The sequence below is a fragment of the Scyliorhinus torazame genome, chromosome 11, assembly GCF_047496885.1.
Source record: "Scyliorhinus torazame isolate Kashiwa2021f chromosome 11, sScyTor2.1, whole genome shotgun sequence".
Lineage (NCBI taxonomy): Eukaryota > Metazoa > Chordata > Chondrichthyes > Carcharhiniformes > Scyliorhinidae > Scyliorhinus > Scyliorhinus torazame.
The window spans coordinates 20,418,667-20,438,346 of NC_092717.1; the positions used below are offsets into that span (position 1 = coordinate 20,418,667).

Genomic DNA, 19,680 nt, shown 5'->3' on the forward strand with positions numbered 1-19,680 from the left:
AACAGGCTTTAAAACAAATGAAATCTCAAGATGAACTTTAATAACAATTAAAACTCAAATACATATTGCTTTATTTACATAGCTACTAAATGCAATGTGCTTGAACAACATGGTTTGCTTAAATTTGTTTTTAATTTACACAAGATTTCTCAAATATCTGAGGAGTTCTGGATTTGGAACACAGAAGCATTCAATAATACAAGGTACTTTTGGCAAAATTGTCCGACTGTTTTATTCCGAGTCAATTTCATCACTGAATATGGTGAACGCCTCAGGAAAGTGAATTAACTCAAAATTCTTCAAATCTGATAGCAGAATTATGCATGTTGGCTTGTTTTAAATACAAGATCGGGACCAATATGGTCTTCCATTTTCCACTGTAAGCAACCAAATAAGTGATGTCAATATAGAATGAAATTTCAAAGCAGCGGACTACCTGTTGGTTGTAACCCCTGGAAGCAGCGTAGCGCTTGGTGAGGTCTCCATCACAATCATCCCAGTCCCAGTCTTCACCATCATCACTCTCAATGTAAGTTTCTTCTTCGTCTGAGTAGTTCAGATGCAGACTCTTGACGCTTTTTGTTGCCTCTGTTGTTTTCTCAGGACAGCCATCATCACTAAACAACAAAAACTTGCATTTACAGAGCACCTGTAACATAGTAAAACATCCCAAGATGCTCGACAGGAGTGCTACCAAACAAAATTTAAAAATGCCACATATGGAGACATTGGGGAAAATCACAAAAGGTTGGTCATAGAGGGGCAAGTTTTAAGGAGTGTCTTAAAGTGAGCTAGATAGGCGGAGAGGTGTAGGGAGGGGACGGTGGGGGGGGGCGGCAGCAGGGGGGGGGGGGCTGGGGGCACAGCGGGGTGAGAAGCTGGAGGAACGGCGGGGGTGCGGGGCTGGGGGGATTTTGGGGAGGGGGGGGACGGCTGGGGGAACGCGGGGAGGGGGAGGGGGGGGCTGGGGGGATGCGGGGAGGGGGGCTGGGGGGACGCGGGGGGGCTGGGGGGACGCGGGGGGACGCGGGGGGGACGCGGGGGGACGCGGGGGGGACGCGGGGGGACGCGGGGGGACGCGGGGGGGCGCGGGGGGACGCGGGGGGGCTGGGGGGACGCGGGGGGGCTGGGGGACGCGGGGGGGCTGGGGGGACGCGGGGGGGCTGGGGGGACGCGGGGGGGCTGGGGGGACGCGGGGGGGCTGGGGGGACGCGGGGGGGCTGGGGGGACGCGGGGGGGCTGGGGGACGCGGGGGGGCTGGGGGGACGCGGGGGGCTGGGGGACGCGGGGGGGCTGGGGGGACGCGGGGGGCTGGGGGGACGCGGGGGGGCTGCGGGGGGACGGGGGGGACGCGGGGGGGCTGGGGGGACGCGGGGGGGCTGGGGGGACGCGGGGGGGCTGGGGGGACGCGGGGGGCTGGGGGGACGCGGGGGGGCTGGGGGGACGCGGGGGGGCTGGGGGACGCGGGGGGGCTGGGGGGACGCGGGGGGGCTGGGGGGACGCGGGGGGGCTGGGGGGACGCGGGGGGGCTGGGGGGAAGCGGGGGGGCTGGGGGACGCGGGGGGGCTGGGGGGACGCGGGGGGCTGGGGGGACGCGGGGGGGGCTGGGGGGACGCGGGGGGCTGGGGGGACGCGGGGGGGCTGGGGGGACGCGGGGGGGCTGGGGGACGCGGGGGGGCTGGGGGGACGCGGGGGGGCTGGGGGGACGCGGGGGGGCTGGGGGGACGCGGGGGGGCTGGGGGGACGCGGGGGGGCTGGGGGGACGCGGGGGGGCTGGGGGGACGCGGGGGGGCTGGGGGGACGCGGGGGGGCTGGGGGGACGCGGGGGGGCTGGGGGGGACGCGGGGGGGCTGGGGGGACGCGGGGGGGCTGGGGGGACGCGGGGGGGCTGGGGGACGCGGGGGGGCTGGGGGGACGCGGGGGGGCTGGGGGGACGCGGGGGGGCTGGGGGGACGCGGGGGGGCTGGGGGGACGCGGGGGGGCTGGGGGACGCGGGGGGGCTGGGGGGACGCGGGGGGGCTGGGGGGACGCGGGGGGGCTGGGGGGACGCGGGGGGGCTGGGGGACGCGGGGGGCTGGGGGGACGCGGGGGGGCTGGGGGGACGCGGGGGGGCTGGGGGGACGCGGGGGGGCTGGGGGGACGCGGGGGGGCTGGGGGGACGCGGGGGGGCTGGGGGGACGCGGGGGGGCTGGGGGACGCGGGGGGGCTGGGGGGGACGCGGGGGGGCTGGGGGGACGCGGGGGGCTGGGGGACGCGGGGGGGCTGGGGGGACGCGGGGGGGGCTGGGGGACGCGGGGGGGCTGGGGGGACGCGGGGGGGCTGGGGGACGCGGGGGGGCTGGGGGGACGCGGGGGGGCTGGGGGACGCGGGGGGGCTGGGGGACGCGGGGGGCTGGGGGGACGCGGGGGGGCTGGGGGGACGCGGGGGGGCTGGGGGGACGCGGGGGGGCTGGGGGGACGCGGGGGGGCTGGGGGGACGCGGGGGGGCTGGGGGGACGCGGGGGGGCTGGGGGACCGGGGGGCTGGGGGGACGCGGGGGGGGGGCTGGGGGGACGCGGGGGGGCTGGGGGGACGCGGGGGGGCTGGGGGGACGCGGGGGGCTGGGGGGACGCGGGGGGGCTGGGGGGACGCGGGGGGCTGGGGGGACGCGGGGGGGCTGGGGGGACGCGGGGGGGCTGGGGGGACGCGGGGGGGCTGGGGGACGCGGGGGGCTGGGGGGACGCGGGGGGGCTGGGGGGACGCGGGGGGCTGGGGGACGCGGGGGGGCTGGGGGACGCGGGGGGGCTGGGGGGACGCGGGGGGGCTGGGGGGACGCGGGGGGGCTGGGGGGACGCGGGGGGGCTTGGGGGGACGCGGGGGGGCTGGGGGGACGCGGGGGGGCTGGGGGACGCGGGGCGGGACGCGGGGGGGCTGGGGGGACGCGGGGGGGCTGGGGGGACGCGGGGGGGCTGGGGGACGCGGGGGGGCTGGGGGGACGCGGGGGGGCTGGGGGGACGCGGGGGGGCTGGGGGGACGCGGGGGGGCTGGGGGGACGCGGGGGGGCTGGGGGGACGCGGGGGGGCTGGGGGGACGCGGGGGGGCTGGGGGGACGCGGGGGGGCTGGGGGGACGCGGGGGGGCTGGGGGGACGCGGGGGGGCTGGGGGGCGGGGGGGATGCGGGGGGCTGGGGGGACGCGGGGGGGCTGGGGGGACGCGGGGGGGCTGGGGGACGCGGGGGGGCTGGGGGGACGCGGGGGGCTGGGGGGACGCGGGGGGCTGGGGGGACGCGGGGGGGCTGGGGGGGACGCGGGGGGCTGGGGGGACGCGGGGGGGCTGGGGGGACGCGGGGGGCTGGGGGGACGCGGGGGGGCTGGGGGGACGCGGGGGGCTGGGGGGACGCGGGGGGGACTGGGGGACGCGGGGGGGCTGGGGGGACGCGGGGGGGCTGGGGGGACGCGGGGGGCTGGGGGGACGCGGGGGGGCTGGGGGACGCGGGGGGGGCTGGGGGGACGCGGGGGGGCTGGGGGGACGCGGGGAGGGGGGCTGGGGGGACGCGGGGAGGGGGGCTGGGGGGACGCGGGGAGGGGGGCTGGGGGGACGCGGGGAGGGGGCTGGGGGGACGCGGGGAGGGGGCTGGGGGACGCGGGGAGGGGGCTGGGGGGACACGGGGAGGGGGCTGGGGGGACACGGGGAGGGGGGCTGGGGGAGGGGACTGGCTGGGGGGAGGGGGCTGGGGGGGGGACTGGGGGGGGCGGGGGCTGGGGGGGGGCGCGGGGGGAGGGGGCTGCGGGGGGGAGGGGGCTGGGGGGGGGGGGGGGGAGGGGGCTGGGGGGGGGGTGGGGAGGGGGGTGGGGGGGGCGCGGGGGGGGGGGGGGGGGGCGCGGGGGGGGGGGTGGGGGGGCGCGGGGGGGGGGGTGGGGGGGCGCGGGGGGGTGGGGGGGGCGCGGGGGGCTGGGGGGGGGGCGCGGGGGGCGGCGGGGGGGCTGGGGGGGGCGCGGGGGGCTGGGGGGGGGGCGCGGGGGGAGGGGGCCTGGGGGGGGCGCGGGGGGCTGGGGGGGCGCTGGGGGGGGCGCGGGGGGCTGGGGGGGGGGGGGGGGAGGGGGCTGGGGGGGGGGGGCTGGGGGGGGGGGGGAGGGGGCTGGGGGGGTGGCCGGGCCGGTCTCCCGGATCCTCCTGTACCTGTGCTCGGACTCGGCATCGTCAAACTGCCCGGGTAGCGGGGAGAGGCGCCGGGCCGCGCTCGACATCATCCCCCGGTAACGGCCAGGACGCGAGGCGGCCATGACAACGGTGGCCGCGCGGGGACGGCACCGTCCAAATGAACGCGTTTTCAAAACGCCGAACCAGATGCAGCAACTCAACCCAGAATGGCCAGCTCAGCCTTTCCACTCAGCAGCTTTCATGGGTAGAAACTCGGGCGGCATTTCTCCTTTCTTTAAAATAAAACAATTACCAATTCAGTGATGGTGTTGACAGATTAATTTAAAAAGATTCCACAAAGTTAGAAAAGTCCCCCCATAACATTTCCATGACATTTGTCTTATTCCATCAACGATTCAGAGCTTCTATTAGTAAATAACCCTCCTCGACCTAAAAAGTTTTGAAAACAAACCAAAAATTATTTTTTTTACAATATTTCCCTAACAGCGACCAACCATGATTATTTACTGTGACTACTGTGACAAAATGTGTTTGCTGGGCGTGGACGGGAGTGGAAAGACTCATAACATGACATTTCAAAGTTTTACGCATTTCTTTTATGCATGTGAAGTTGATGTCTTGTTTACATAAAATTCTTTTGAATGGTAACATGGAAGCGACTTTCTTCGGTTTATAAACAGATATGTATAATATGGATGTATAAATAGATGTTCTGTAGACGTACGTGTTTTGAAATATATATTTTAGAGAAGAATGCAGCCGAGTTTATAGAAATGCAGGTAATAAAAGTAATGTGAGGAGTAATAAAAGTAATGCCTATTGTTTCATAGATGATGACATCGAAGTAACCGGTGTCGTTAAATATGTGTTTATATATGTTAGAGAATGCAGCCTCAATTCTAAAAATACAGGTAATATAAGTAATGTGATGAGATAAAAAAAATGTGGATGGCAACATTGTCGTTTTATATGCATGTATATAGAATGTGTTTATATATACTTTAAGAACACAGTTGAAATTATAGAAAGGCAGATAGTAAAAATAATGTGATCAGCAATAAAAGTAATAAAATTATTTTTAAGTTGCCTGTGTCGTTTTACATGTATTGCATTCATAAATATCTCGGAGAAGTATCCAGCTGAGATTATGGAAATACTGGTAATGAAAGTGACTGCCTGCCGGCCCTTTCCCGCCAGCACAATGTTGCCAATGGGTGACGTCATGGAACGCGCAAGGTGTAACGAAACGGGGCCATTGTGACGTCACAAAGGGTGGGTGGGGCGAGTGACGTCATGCGCGGTCTGAGCCGCATGGCGCGCGCGTGGGGCGGGACGAGCTCAGGTGTGAATTGATGAGGCAGCGCCAGGGAGGCTATCACCAGGGGGCACAGTGCAAATGGACAACAACACCTGGCTCTCCACCCTCTGTCTCACTGACTATGGCACCGTGAAGGATAGCAGCAAATGGTGAGCGTTTTCATTTGAACTGCCAGGCAAAGTAAGCCAGCCATACCTGAGGGCAGAGTAACACAGATGAATCATGCCACCCTTCCATTGTTTATTGTTTGTAGGTTGCCAGCTGGTGTTCCTAGAGGATTCCATACTTGGCTCGCCCTCCATGCTCCAGCTATTACTGGACCAAAAATCCACAATTCGGGCGCACGGCCTTCCTACGCCAACTGGAAAACTCATTTCCCAATTGAATGATACTTGACTGTCAGCCAAACAACGATCTTATTACCCCCATTTTCAATATTTTAATTAAACGCTGAAAGAAAATGTCTAAAATCCTTTTTTAATATCCCAATGGCATTTTTCCAGGATTGCACACAGAGATTGCTCTTCAATTTCTGGAGACTCCAGGCTTCAACTGAAGGACTGGTGACCCTGCTGTTTATGGGTGGTGTAGTGGTAATATCACTGGACTAGTAATCCAGAGGCCTAGCCTAATGTTGCCAGGGCACAGGTTCACATCCCACTATGGCATCAAGTGAAAATTAAATTCAATTAAGAAAATCTGGAATTGAAAGCTCTCCTCAGTAATGTAACGGTGACCATGAAGATATAATCGATTGTCCCAAAAGCCCATCTATTGACTGATGCCCTTTGTGGAAGAAAATCTGCTGTCCTTGTCTGGTCTACAAGTGGCTCCTGTTCCACAATAATGTGGTTGACCCTTAACTGTCCGCAAAATGGCCAGTCACTCATTTTGAGGGCAATTCAGGATGGGCAACAAATGCTGCCCTTGCTAGTGATGCCCACATCCCATGACATAATAAATATTCCACGTGGGCAATGTGATTCTCTGTGGCCAATCTGATCAGGCAGGTGAGGCTGCGGTGTTTGAGATCTCACCCCCTAAGCAATGCCACCTCCGACAATGTAGCTTCCCTCAACATTACAAGAGTCAGCCTAAATTTGAAGTACATAGTGGATGAGAATCCACAACCTCCTGTCTCAGAGACCAGTGGGGGACAAACAAATGGCAACAACATTAAAGGTCTTTTGAAACTTAAAGCTGGTTTGAATAAAACCACAAATATTGGAAGGCAGTTTACACCCAATTTACTTGAGCAATTTCAATGCAGAACTTCCTGAAACATTGAAAAGCCCAATGACCATTGTCAACTTGGTCCTCCTTGCCAGTGCAACAGTCTTGAAAATGACCTTTTTTCCTCAGTGCCAATGATATGCTGATGACTGCAGAGACCACCATTAGCATTGCAGAACAAAACAAGCCACATGGGATGAATATTGGCTTTGCTGAGGGTAAGTCTTTTTAAGGATTCCGTTGACCCTCTAAGGATTCATTTAAGAAAAATCTGCTGAATTTAAAAAAAAACTAATGTTACCATTGTGCACCTCCCGTGACAATCCCTTTGTGGAAGACTAAGGAGTGAAACCTCTTCAAGTACCAGGAGTCACTTACTTGCTTTGCAATTTGCTTGTGAAAACAACTCATCAGCTAATGATGTGGGTTTGGGCAATTCTTTTCTCATATTTCCTTGGACTGCACGTGCCATGGATAAAATGGGACCAAAAGACTGCTGCATACTCTGCTACCAATGGGCAGTTACAGCAAAAGGAATGGTCGTAGCTCAGAGGAAAATCTGGAGTAATGTTTTACCTCATAACTGGGGTGACGTTCCTTCCAGTGAAGAACAAAAAAAATCTTAGTCTGCTTCCCACTGAGATAATTAATTGTTTGGCTTTGTAAGTAGGCATAACAGAAAAGGACAGCTGTTGCTTATCTCACTCGCTCGGGGATAAAATTTAAGCAATTTAATTCAGCAGTTGCTCGTAGTTACAATAACGCTGGAATTCTACAGATGGCAATCCCAATAGTTGGGCTGAGATCACACCTACCAGTCTCCTCCCACGCTGACCTGTATGTAGTCAGAGGAGCAGACAGGTGCAAATGGCACCTGTGTTGCATCTTTAGCACCTGCTTGACCTAAGCCAATGGAAATCTGAGTTGGCTGTACCCATGCCAACCAAATCCCCACCCCAATGCTGCAGTTGGCCCATTTGCTTAATACCCAGTCCAAAATAAACTTTCTCCGCATGGAGCCCACTGGTGGGGTCACATGTACCCTCATGGAGACCAGTACGCCGTTCCAATCTCAGAATGCGAGCTTCCACTTTACAATGAATACAATTCGCCTTCCGCCCCTTCCCGCCCACCTGCTACCCTAACCCAGCCTTGCTGTAGACCTGGACATGTAATTTACAGTGCTGAAAGAGGCCATTCGGCCCATCGAGTCTGCACCGGCCCATGGAAAGATCACCCTCCCTAAACCCACAACTCCACCCTATCCCTGTAACCCAGTAACCCCATCTAACCTTTTAGGACACTATGGGCAATTGATCATGGCCAATTCACCTAACCTGCACATCCTTGGACCATGGTAGGAAACCGGAGCACCCGGAGGATTCTGATGGATGATTTCACCCGGGGGTAGGGGGGGGGGGGGTTGCGCTTTGTGTAGTGCAGCTGATTTCATGCCAAACGTTGCAGTGGTAAACCAGGAGGACTTTACAAATTTTAGGCCAATGTAAACATTCTGTGAGGAAGAAAAATGAAAATTTGTTATCCAAGGTCTCTTGGGATTATTTAGAAGAAAAAGAGAAATGTAATTGGGGCAAACTGTAATGGGAAAATCCTCTTGATTAATAGTAGCGATTTGTACATGCTGTATACAGTTAGACTCTGGCTTCTCCCTGGAACTAAGAGATTGAGAGAGCTCAGTTAAAATTCTTACTACAGGCTGAGGTAATTAATGAAGCTATTTAAGCATGCACAAAACAACTTCATAGATTCGATTAATCACATGATTGTGACCTGCTATTTCTCATCCACTTAAATTAAATTTAAAGGCTTATTTTGAATTTTATAAATTTCTGCTAATGAGAAGACATAGCAAATGAAAGAATTTGGACTTCCCTGAGTAGCTAGGTTGCCTGTTAAGCTGCTGCTAATGTTCTAACAGATGATTATATGTGAGCACCATGAAGATTTATTCTCTAGGATTCAATCAACTAGAGGAAGTTTGGTTGAGATGGATTAAATTTCTAGATAAGTCAAATGATTGCAAGGAATTAGTAACATAAATTTTGTATAAATGTGGCTGGTGTTACAAAAGTGTAATGCAGAAGTAGAGTAAGAACATTGCAGGAAGTGTGTATCAATAATTGTAAGATGCCACAAACAAAAGATTATGGTGCCACTTTTACCAAATGTAAGGAAGTGCAGGGTAAGGGTGACTTGGCTTTAGTTCTGATATTTTCTTTGATCTTGGTGAAAGTAATTGAAATCATAGAACTATAGAACTCCTACAGTGAAGTAAGAGGCCATTCAGTTCATTGAGTCTCATAGAATCAGAGAATCCCTACAGTGCAGAAGGAAGCCATTCGGCCCATCGAGTCTGCACCGACCCTTGGAAAGAGCACCTTACTTAAGCCCATGCCTCCACCCTATCCCTGTAATCCATTAACCCTACTTAACCATTTTGGACACTAAGGGGCAATTTAACCTGGCCAATCCGCCTAACCTGCACATCTTTGGACAGTAGGAGGAAACCGGAGCACCCGAAGAAACCCACGCAGACACGGGAAGAAAGTGCAAACTCCAGACAGTCAGTCACCTGAGGCCGCAATTGAACTCGGGTCCCTGGAGTTGTGAGGTAGCAGTACTAACCACTGCGCCGCTGTTGTGCCCTGCACCCTGCCGAGTCTGCACCAACTCTCTCAAAGAGCACAGCACCTAAGCCCACTCCCTCGCAACCCCTAACCCCACCAAACCTCTGGGACACAAAGGGGCAATTTAGCATGGCCAATCCATCTAACCTGCACATCTTTGGACTGTGAGAGGAAACCGGAGCACCCGGAGGAAACCCACCCAGACACTGGGAGAACAAAACTGGAGAAATTTACCATTCTAGGGGTGGCACGGAGGCGCAGTGGCTAGCACTGCTGTCTCATGATGCCAGGTTTGATCCCGGACCTGGGTTACTGTCTGTGTGGAGCTGGCACATTCTCCCCTTGCCTGCGTGGGTTTCACCCCCACAACCCAAGAAGATGTGCAGGCTAGGTGGATTGTCCATGCTAAACTGCCCCTTAATTGGGAAGAAAAGAATTTGGTATTCTAAATTTATTTTAAATAAATGTATCCATTTTGTGACACTTAGAGGTGAACAAACTGAATTGTGAGCCAGATGTGATTGGTCGATGTCCCATTCACAGAACTAGTTACAAAACACTTTTCAAAACATATAGTTTCCAATTGCAGACAATACTGTAGCTGTGATTTTTGAGCATGAATGGACTTGGGTCATTTGCTAGGATCAGGTTTTAGCTTCCTTCCCATTTCACTGTTCCATTTTAAATATCCACCCACAATGGTGAGTGGAAAAAAAAATTATCTTTTCTTTTGCGTATGTATTGCCCCTGTTTCTGTAATTGCTGTATGATGCAGTCAGTATTTTCCAATCTTTATGGGTTTTTATAAGCCATTTTTTCTAGGAGGGCATAAGGATAAGTTCAATCGAGTTTCGGGAGCGAACTCCAGCAGTTAACAGGCTGATCAAGCATCTTGTATTTTACAGGACCGTCCTGTAACTATATTTTGTCCCGCGTCAGTTTGGTTGGCTCTCCGGAATGCCATTTGTTCCATATTTCTTGGTCAGGACTGGGAGACCGCTGGGGAGTGTCCTCTTACTGCAGCCCTTGTATCTTTGGTGCATTGGAACAGCTCCAATGAGAGACCCCACTGCACTATGTAGCATCGATAGCACAACACCAGCCTATTTGCTCCAACAGGTCCATGTTGATGTTTATGTTTTACATGAGCCCCCTCCGCTACTCTTCAATTAATCCTATCAACATAACTCTTTATTCCTATCTCCCTCATATCCAGATTCACCTTAAATGTATCTGTGGTCGTTGTGGTGTTGGGCGTTCTGACACACAGATTAGCCAACACAGTTGTATTTGGTACAACGCTGTTTTATTTAAACTTACTATATACAGTTTTGTCTTGATACTCTGCACGTGGGGATTCCCTGTTTGTGATGTTGAAACAGGTCGTGTCGAATTCCTTGTCCCCAGACCTACTGTCCACCAGGTGTCGTGTTCGTGCTTTTATATGGTTCCTGTCTTTGTGTGTGATTGGTTGTGGTGTTGTGTGTTCTGATTTGTCTGTTGGTGTGTCCATCATGATGTGTGTGTTTGAATATCATGACAGTCGTCTCAGTCACTCCTTGTGATAGCAAGTTCCACTTTCCAGACACACTCTGACTAAAAATGTTTCTCCTGAATTCCCTATTGGATTTAGTAATGATTATCTTATACTAAGTGGGGGTTGGTTACCTCAGTTGGCTAGATGGCTAGCTTATGGGTCAGATGAACAGCAAGGTACAGACTATACATAACCAAAGCATGCTTACAGAACACAAAATGCGGTGTCCAACATTAGATGTGATTCCGCAATTGGTCGCAATATTTGCTAAATAACCCTCAGTGTGCTAAAAATTATGCTGAAAACCAATTTAAGATTATGAGTCAAGCTCGCAGTGTGGCGCATTCGCATGTACTGGAAGCTACACATGTTAATACACAGAGCCCCTGTTCTTTGCAGACAGAAAATAAATGTACATAGATTGCGCCTGTTTCAGCTAAACAAAATAAGTTACAACCATTCGCTGATTTATTCCCCTGAGCAATGCGGTGACCAATCAGGGTCAAGCTGCCTAGTTTAAATTTCAAACAATGCTCGGCAGTTATCTTTCAGTCACCATCAACTGGTGCATTCTTCATGGCAACACCTCTACCAATCAGAGTCCATTTGCCAACCAATCAGCATTCTCTTCTACAGCATAAATATTTGTTTTCCCCTTATACTGGTATTTTTGTGAAGAGACCTGATGAGTTCAAGATGAAAAGCTTTGACATGTCTGTTTTCAGAAACCTTATATTTATGACCCCTAGTTCTGGCCTTATCCATTCGTGGAAAGATCTCTATGTCTACCCTATCCCTTCATAATCAATTGCAAACAAAAATCAAATTGACAGCGACTTCTGTATTTCAGTACAAGTCCACCTCTGCGCAGCAGACAAGAGCGAAGGATGGAGTGATCCATCCGTGTTGTGTCTGATGTTGTGGCCCCGATATGTGAGCGTCTCGATGTAACGTTGGAAAGGTGACCCAGCAGGCTTTGCGCTCAACCTATGGACTCCATGTCCACGTGCACTGGTGAACACCATCAATGTCTAGGCAAGAGGGGACAATGTTCCCCTTCTCCCCATGCAGTGAGGGAGAGGCCCTTGGGCACCCACAGGGTAGATGAGCATCAGCTGAACATCCTGGGGTTTCCACCCATGACTTTCCAAGGGTGACAAGCTACTCTGAGTCTCTACTTGTGACCCCATCCACACCAGCTGCTCGAGCCAATGAAGGTGCGTTTGCCCTTGATCAGCAGACTCTTCTCAGGCCAGTGCCTTCAGACCTCAGACCACCAGAAGACATCTGCCAAAGTCATCACAGACATCAGAACATAGCTCTCAGCAGGCTGCCTCCACCTCCGCTGCTCTGTCGGGGTTGCACCCAGGCATAGTGGTAGGGTTAGGACAGTACGGAAATATTGAAATCCCTTTTGGGTATCGGGTGTGCGACCACTGTTGTAAAAATATTACACTGTTATCCTCCTGAGGCAGCGATCAACCTCGCCCCTCCCTCCTCCTATTCCGCCATTGAATTAGAAACCTCAAACAAAGCAGCATTGAGCCCTGCATCCGGAATGGTTTTGTCCTTTTCATGAAATGAAAGATTAATGATTAATGGCTGAACTTAGTGAAGCTCAGAATTTATAACCAATTGCAGCTGTAATGATCAGTGGTGGTTTCTGACCTACTAGCTTTGTCACTGATGCAGTCTTGTGTCTGAGATGCTAACAGACACATCAGGTGCCAAGATGCCATCCCGGATACTCTACATCGAATCCCACAGAGGTTGGAGCTGGTTTGAATGACATGCAAGACCTAACCTAGTTTAGTGCTCCGATCTCTGATCAGGCATATTCGTTACCAATAAGTTGCTCATGATTAATGACTGGATGCATTTTGGGCCTTTATAAATGGAATTCTTGAAAGCAGATGACAGTCCTCAGGAATGTCAAAAATGCTACAAACCTGCCTTTCCTTAATGGTTGCCTGAATTGCCAAAATTCACATTCCTGTGTGTTAATGTTGAAATGCAGCGACTGTGATGTTAAGCCAGAGACTCCTATATTTTCCTGTTACTACGCTGACGGAGGCATAGGTTGCAATGGCTACCTTCCCAAGGACATCATCCTCCTTTCTCACAGCTCAGACAAGTGGCAGCAACAGGTTGGAAGCATCCCCAGACCAGGCCCCTTGGACCAACAGTGTTTACAGCCCAAAATGGGAGAATTTATAATAGAAGACAAGGAAATGGTAGAGCAATTCAACAACTACTTTAGTTCTGTCTTCACAGGGGAAGACACAAGTAACTTCCCAGCTTTCACACTCCCCCTTCACTGTCCGTGTCCCAGAAATCTACTTGGATTCTCGCAATGTGAAGATAGAGCTCGCTCTTATTCTGCAGACTCCCCCAGTAATGCTGGGTCCCATTGTTGTTGGGTTCGATATTCCTACCCTGCCCCCAAGCCCATCACTGTTAATGTGCCCATGCTCCATGTGGATCTCTTACCAACCCCCATCCAGAGGCTTTGTACACGGTCACATATCGAGGAGAATACCCCAAAGAAATTTCCACCCTCTCCCCAACCTTTATTATGTTATCCCCATATACAGGCTGCAGATGCCTCCCATAACCATTAGCTTCCCATCTGCAGTCCTGTACAGAGACAGAGAAACCTATGGACAGCAACCAATGCACACCATGCTGGGCACACAGCCATTGCACCCCCCTGAAGTGGGACTACAACGTGGGCGCCATGACTAGCCCTGCAGCTTATGCACCACATAACTGTCTCAGCTTACTTACTCCACTGTCATGTCCACAGAACCCCAGGAGTGTCTCCACTCTCTGGCTCTGATTGTAAGCCCCAGACCTAGAACTTTGACTTTCAATTAGTTCCCCTTGACTGAAGACTACATTTCCTCCATTCCCAATGCCCCCCCCCCCCGCCCCTGCCCCAGCCCCCATCAGTCTCCGAGCAACCCATCCCTCTGGTGCCACACTGACATGCCTGCCCCTTCCCTATTTCAGAGTCTGTGTGCATCCCCTCCCACTCATACATGTAGTATCCCATTCGTTCCTTTGTTTATCAGCGTTTTAGCTTCCCTTGTCAGGCTCCAGCTTCCTACCCCATAACCTCCCCTCTGCCTGCCATCGTTCTCCCTCCCCGTGTACTTGTTATCCTTCCCCTCTAGCCCCCATCTCCTGTCTAAAAACTGGATAAAAGCAAATTACTGCGGATGCTGGAATCTGAAACCAAAAAGAAAATGCTGGAAAATCTCAGCAAGTCTGGCAGCATCTGTAGGGAGAGAAAAGAGCTAACGTTTCGAGTCCAGATGACCCTGTCTAAAAATGCCGGTCTCTGGATATTCAACCTTTTCTGGATAACGCTGCATATTTGTGTCCTTCAAGGTAACGGCGGCGTTCACCTGGAGTGCACAAACCCTACACCCCACCTTCAGTCGCAGTAATGGTCTCTGTTTGAATGTTGAGCCCTGCCAGAGTACTTCTGGACAGTGGTGTCCTTGGGACTACAGAGGCAGCGGTCAGGAGCAGACCAACCCTACAACGCCAGGGGCAATGCACTGGCATCGCAGAGGAACCGGCGTAGCGCTGCGGCAATTAGCCTTTGTATATTGTTGCCCTCACCTTGAAGTCACGAGCGAACCGACGTCCGACCTGGGCAAACCACTTGACATGATTCCCTGCTGGCACGGCGCAAGATTGGAAGGCGCCACATGATTCCGGCGAGAAGCTAGTTTAACAAGCATTCATAAGATGGCAATGAATACAGAAGGCGTTCCTGTCACGACACCGAGATACCCGACCCAACATTAACCCACCATCGGGAAAATTACAAACCATTTTTACGCTGGTGGTTTTCTCGGTCTTGCTAGATTCTCCGCTCCCGCCTGTTGCAATACCCACAGACAGGAAAATTCCACCCATTGATTTGCCCTCCTAATATTTAAATGACCCGTCTACCAGTCAAAGACAGCAGTGAATGGAAGTCATGAAAAACCCATTTAGCGTTGCTATATCAGCATGATAGAAAATACAATGGGTAGCCCGTATTTGTAATTTGTCTAACTTTATAATACAACTGTTTTAGGTAAAGTGTGTATCCCCATCACTTCTAGTGAGAGATCCTGGAAGTGACAGAAGAGAATGGGGACTTAGTGGAGTGGTTGCTGAAGACATTTCTGCCTAAGTCCACTTGTGTAATACCTGGACCCTGACAACTCGAGTGGAAAATCTAGGCCATGATATTTTAAATATGGCCTTTTGCTCGTACCCATGTGATAGAGGGAAGGGAGCAATGAACTTCAATCCTTTAGGAGTGGGTAGCAGACTGGGTGATGTGGTTTGACTTTAGATGCGCGACATAGGTTTTTGGGAGGTTTTAAGCTGGGAATTGAAGGAGGTATCAAGTCGTGTGTAACGCAATACCGTATATGTGGTTACGCATTTGCTTAAAGAAGTGTATGTTGGCGTAAAATATCTTGGAATAAAATGTAATATGTTAACTTGTACATTTGATACTTTTGCAGAAATCTTCCTGCAGTTGGGAATGAGTAATGAAAAAGTTCAAAAGTGGAATCAGAATATGGATAACCTAGAGGCAAAGGGAGCCAGCTACAATCAATGTCAGTGTGACAGTATTTCTCCATTGGAAACTAGTTCGATAAGCAACACGAAAGACGAACTATCATTCGCAACTGAAACTATCAGTGCATCTTCAGAACTATCACAGGTAAGAGCACTTGCAATTACGACTGACCTGAGTGGAGGAAGCACAAATAATGTATATCATGTTTATAATGTTGTGTATGTTCCACAGATCAGACTGGACTTATGAGTGTGGATGTGTTAACATTATGGCGAATTTTGCAAACTTGAGAGTGGGTTCTGTTTCACAGTTCCTAGTGATAAGGGACATTGGCCCAGATTTTTGTCAGGATAGAGAGCATCTCTGTCATAGCGAAAATCCTAGAAATGGCCCAAAATTCTAAGTATCCCCCCCCCCCCCCCCGCAAACCTGGTATTTCCCATCCTCATGAGGGTGGGGACTGGAGTCAGGTTGGGGTTTGCGCATGCATGATTCGTGGAGGCAGCTGACCATTTAGTCACAGCTGCCTCCGCTGAAGTGGCATTTTGGAAGGGGTTTGAAATCTGGAGTAGCACCCGAATAGCACAGGCAGGAGACGTGGTGAACTCGGTGGATTCTTATGGATAGCCGTTGGAGAGGTAAGGTACATCTCTGGATAGGGTCTCAGGATGCATTTGAGAGACTGCGGCACGGTGGCACAGTGGTTAGCACCACTGACTCACAGCGCCAATAAACCGTGTTTACTTCCAGCCTTGGGTCACTGTCTGTGTGGAGTTTGCACTTTCTCCCCGTGTCTGCGTGGGTTTCCTCCGGGTGCTTCGGTTTCCTTCCACAGTCCAAAGATGTGCAGGTTAGATGGATTGGCCAAGTTAAATTGCCCCTTAGTGTGCAGGGATGTGCAGGTTCCGTTACAGATATAGGGCGGAGTAGATCAGTGTAGACTCAATGGGCTGAATGGCCTCTTCCTGCACTGGAGGGATTCTAAGATGTAAGGAACCTTTTGGAAGCATCAAGGCACCCTTTGGGATTGCTACCAGTGAAATTATTGTGCATTTTGTATGCACAAACGTATTGGAACTGTCAAGCTGTCAAAGAGCTGCCCAGCTGTCAAGGAACGGTACAGCTGTCAAACCTGTCAAAGCTAATCAGGAAGTATCAACCCTGTCCAGGGTGTATCAAAGCTGCCAAGGAACTTCCCAAGGATACTAGATGAGTTAGCATAAATGGGATAGGCATAGGTTGGCATTAATGGGCATAGGGAGTGAGTGAAGGTTGGAGAAATATTTTGTGCTTGATTATTTTTTGTTTATTTAAACACAATGCTGTAGCATTGAAACAAACCTTGTGCCCAGCCCGTCTCCACCCCTGGCAGCCCGTGCATTCTTTCCAGGATCGCCGGCCCCAACTTCGCTTTGTGACTGAAATTTTTAAAGGTCGGGTTCGCCAAGGTGGGAAATCTCTCAACTTGGTAAACCCCCAACCTGGGGACAAATATTTGGGCCATTCAGACCATTTTCAGGGTGGGTTGGGAACCTGACGCTTGAATGAATTTTGGTTCCCGACAGCCATGCCGCAACAGTAAATACCCTAATTAGGCAGGAGGTGTCCAATTAGAGACAGGCAGAAGCTGCCTTGCTGAAGAGAGCAGTCAGCTCCTCGGGGGGCCAGCAGCATAAATTGCACGATCCACTGCAGGACATCTGAGGTTTCAATCATTTCAAACAGCAATAAAAAAAATACTTTCTCTTTCCCCCGCAGCGAACCTGAGAGCTGTGACGATGACAGCCCTCTGAGGAGCTGACTGCTCTCTTCAGCAAGGCAGTGGCAGCATTGCTTAAATCCTCATTGAAAATGAGCCCCAGCCTGCCTGGCCTAGTGGCTGGACTCTAAAGGAACCTTGGGCTCTTATCTGGAGGTGAGCAGGTTCTGTGCTCACTCTGCCCCACCCTCGCTTTGAAAATTGCAGACTGTCCCCGAGGCATTAGGATTCAGAGACAACATCCGGGACCTCTGATGCACGATCAATGACCACTAAAGCGAGGTTTTAGTCCAACTGAAGGCTTTAATAAGCTAGATGTTTTCCCCCAGCAGCTCAGGTACAGAATGAAGGCTGCTGGGGCGGCACGGGCTCTTATACCCCGCCTAGCAGGGCGGAGCTACCATACATCTTGACCAATAGGAAGTATACAGTTTCTACCAATGGTGTTCCAGCATTACCAGGTACCGTAATACCGCTACTACCACACCAGCATTATTACATCACGTCTTTCCCCCACCAGCAATTGAAACCCCAGCCCCACTTCTTTCAGATTCCACCTTTGAAATAATATCTTGTTTTAATTTTCATCCCAGGTCTATTTTTAAGGAGCTTATAGTGAAGCTTATCTGGTGGGAAATGCGAAGTATCATTCAAACTCATGAGCTGGCTATCTGTCTTTTTTTTCCATGATTTGATTGGCCCTCAATGGAAACCAAGATGGAGACCATTTTCTTTCTGTGTTCTGGTTGGAATATTATCTGAAGCCCATGCTGATGTGTCTCTTACGGTGATCTTGTTCGCCCATTGGGTGAATCAAAAGTTATAGCTATATGCGCTGGAATAATGGTGTGTAGTTTCAAACAAAAGATCCCTTTCTACTTCACACTTAGCTTCTTCTCTATCATTCACACGTTTCTCATTATACCCATTTACTTTACAACAGTGCACAGTAGCTTGCACTTAACTATAACAAACTGTAAATCAGTAATTTTCCAAATATACCATGGTAATTTATGCAAAGTTATATACATACACAAAGAACAATACAGCACAGGAACAGGCCCTCTGGCCCTCCGGCCCTCCAAGCCTGTACCGGTCATGGTACCAACCTTTGCAAAACCCTCAGCAGTTCCTTGTGCCGTAACCCTCTATACCCACCCTATCCATGTGTTTGTCAAGATGTCTTTTGAACACCGTTAATGTATCTGCTTCCAGAACCTCTCCTGGCAACACATTCCAGGCACTCACCATCCTTTGCATAAAAAACCTGCCTTGCACATCTCTTCTAAACTTTGCCCCATGGACCTTAAACTTATGCCTCTTGGTGACTGACCCCTCCACCCTGGGAAAGAGTACCTGCCCATCCCCTCTATCCATGCCCCATATAATCTTGTATACCATGAGGATAAGTGTGCAGGATTTTAGTGCATGAATTGGTGCCCTTGTATTCAAGATACTATTTGCAAATCTGGTACATGTACCACTTCTCTGTTTCTGTTTGTTTCAAACCAGGATGAAATGAACAGTCATGACTACCCAGAGGAAATAAGGAAAGCAGATTGTGGTAGCAGTCTTCTTTGCTTGGATGCTTTGGAAGAATTTTCACAAAATCTGGATTTATCATCTTTTTCTGGGACATTTTCCTGTGGTAAGTTTACTTAACCAGTGGAATCTTCTGATTATGGAGTGATGGTAGCCTAGTGGTAATGTCACTGGAGTAGTAATCCAGAGGTCTAGTCTAATGCTCGGGGCACACAAGTTCAAATCCCATCAAACAGTTGGTAGAATTTAAATTTGGTTGATAAATCTGGAATTGAAAACTAGTCTCAATAAATGTGGCCACGACAATGATTATCGAGTCTGGTTCACTAATGTCCTTTAGGGAAGGAGATCGGCTGCCCTTGCCCAGACCCACATCAATGTGGTTGACTCTTCACTTCCCTCTGAAATGCTCTAGCAGGACACTCAGTCCAAGGATAATTAGGGGTGGGCAACACCCACATCCCATAAAAGAACAAATAGAAAAGTGATGCAACGGCACTGAAAGAGTGGATTGGAAACATCGCCACTATTCAAAAAGAGAGAGAGGCAAAAAGTAGGAAACTATTGACCAGTTAACTCTGTGGTTGGGAAGTTGCTGGAATCAATCATTAAGGAGGAGATGACTGAACATTTGGAAAGACAAAGCTCAATCCACCATTGTCAGCATGGTTTTATGAAGGCTAAGTCATGCTTAACAAACTTGCTTGAGTTCTTTGAGGACGTAGCCAGCAAGGTGGATAATGGGGAACCTGTGGATGTGGTATATCTAGACTTCCAGACAGCGTTTGACAAGGTGCCACATAAAAGACTGATCCAGAAGGTGAGATCGCAAGGGATTGGGGTTGGAGTACTAGATTGGATTGAGGGTTGGCTGACTGACTGAAAGCAGTGGGTCGGGATAAATGGCTTTTTC

At 52.1% G+C, this 19,680-nt stretch overlaps 2 protein-coding genes across 6 annotated transcripts in view; one reads left to right on the forward strand and one right to left on the reverse strand.

The window, feature by feature from the left end:
* The window catches only part of riok1 (RIO kinase 1 (yeast)), a 36,223-nt gene extending 31,890 nt beyond the window's left edge, over nucleotides 1-4,333 (reverse strand). The window contains exons 1-2 of the mRNA XM_072467013.1: nucleotides 4,158-4,333; nucleotides 437-617 (exon numbers count right to left, since the gene is read on the reverse strand). Of these exons, the coding sequence (XP_072323114.1) occupies nucleotides 437-617; nucleotides 4,158-4,261 (285 nt within the window). The 5' untranslated portion in view covers nucleotides 4,262-4,333. The remainder of the gene's footprint in view (nucleotides 1-436; nucleotides 618-4,157) is intronic.
* A 1,156-nt stretch (nucleotides 4,334-5,489) lies between these two features.
* Nucleotides 5,490-19,680, forward strand: part of LOC140385979 (uncharacterized) — a 115,708-nt gene continuing 101,517 nt past the window's right edge. For 4 of the 5 annotated variants that reach the window (XM_072468617.1, XM_072468618.1, XM_072468619.1 and 1 more), the window contains exons 1-4: nucleotides 5,490-5,606; nucleotides 6,820-6,908; nucleotides 15,408-15,610; nucleotides 18,738-18,873. In XM_072468617.1, coding sequence (XP_072324718.1) covers nucleotides 5,536-5,606; nucleotides 6,820-6,908; nucleotides 15,408-15,610; nucleotides 18,738-18,873 — 499 coding nt within the window. In that variant the 5' untranslated portion in view covers nucleotides 5,490-5,535. The remainder of the gene's footprint in view (nucleotides 5,607-6,819; nucleotides 6,909-15,407; nucleotides 15,611-18,737; nucleotides 18,874-19,680) is intronic. The other variant, XM_072468622.1, reaches the window with a different exon arrangement.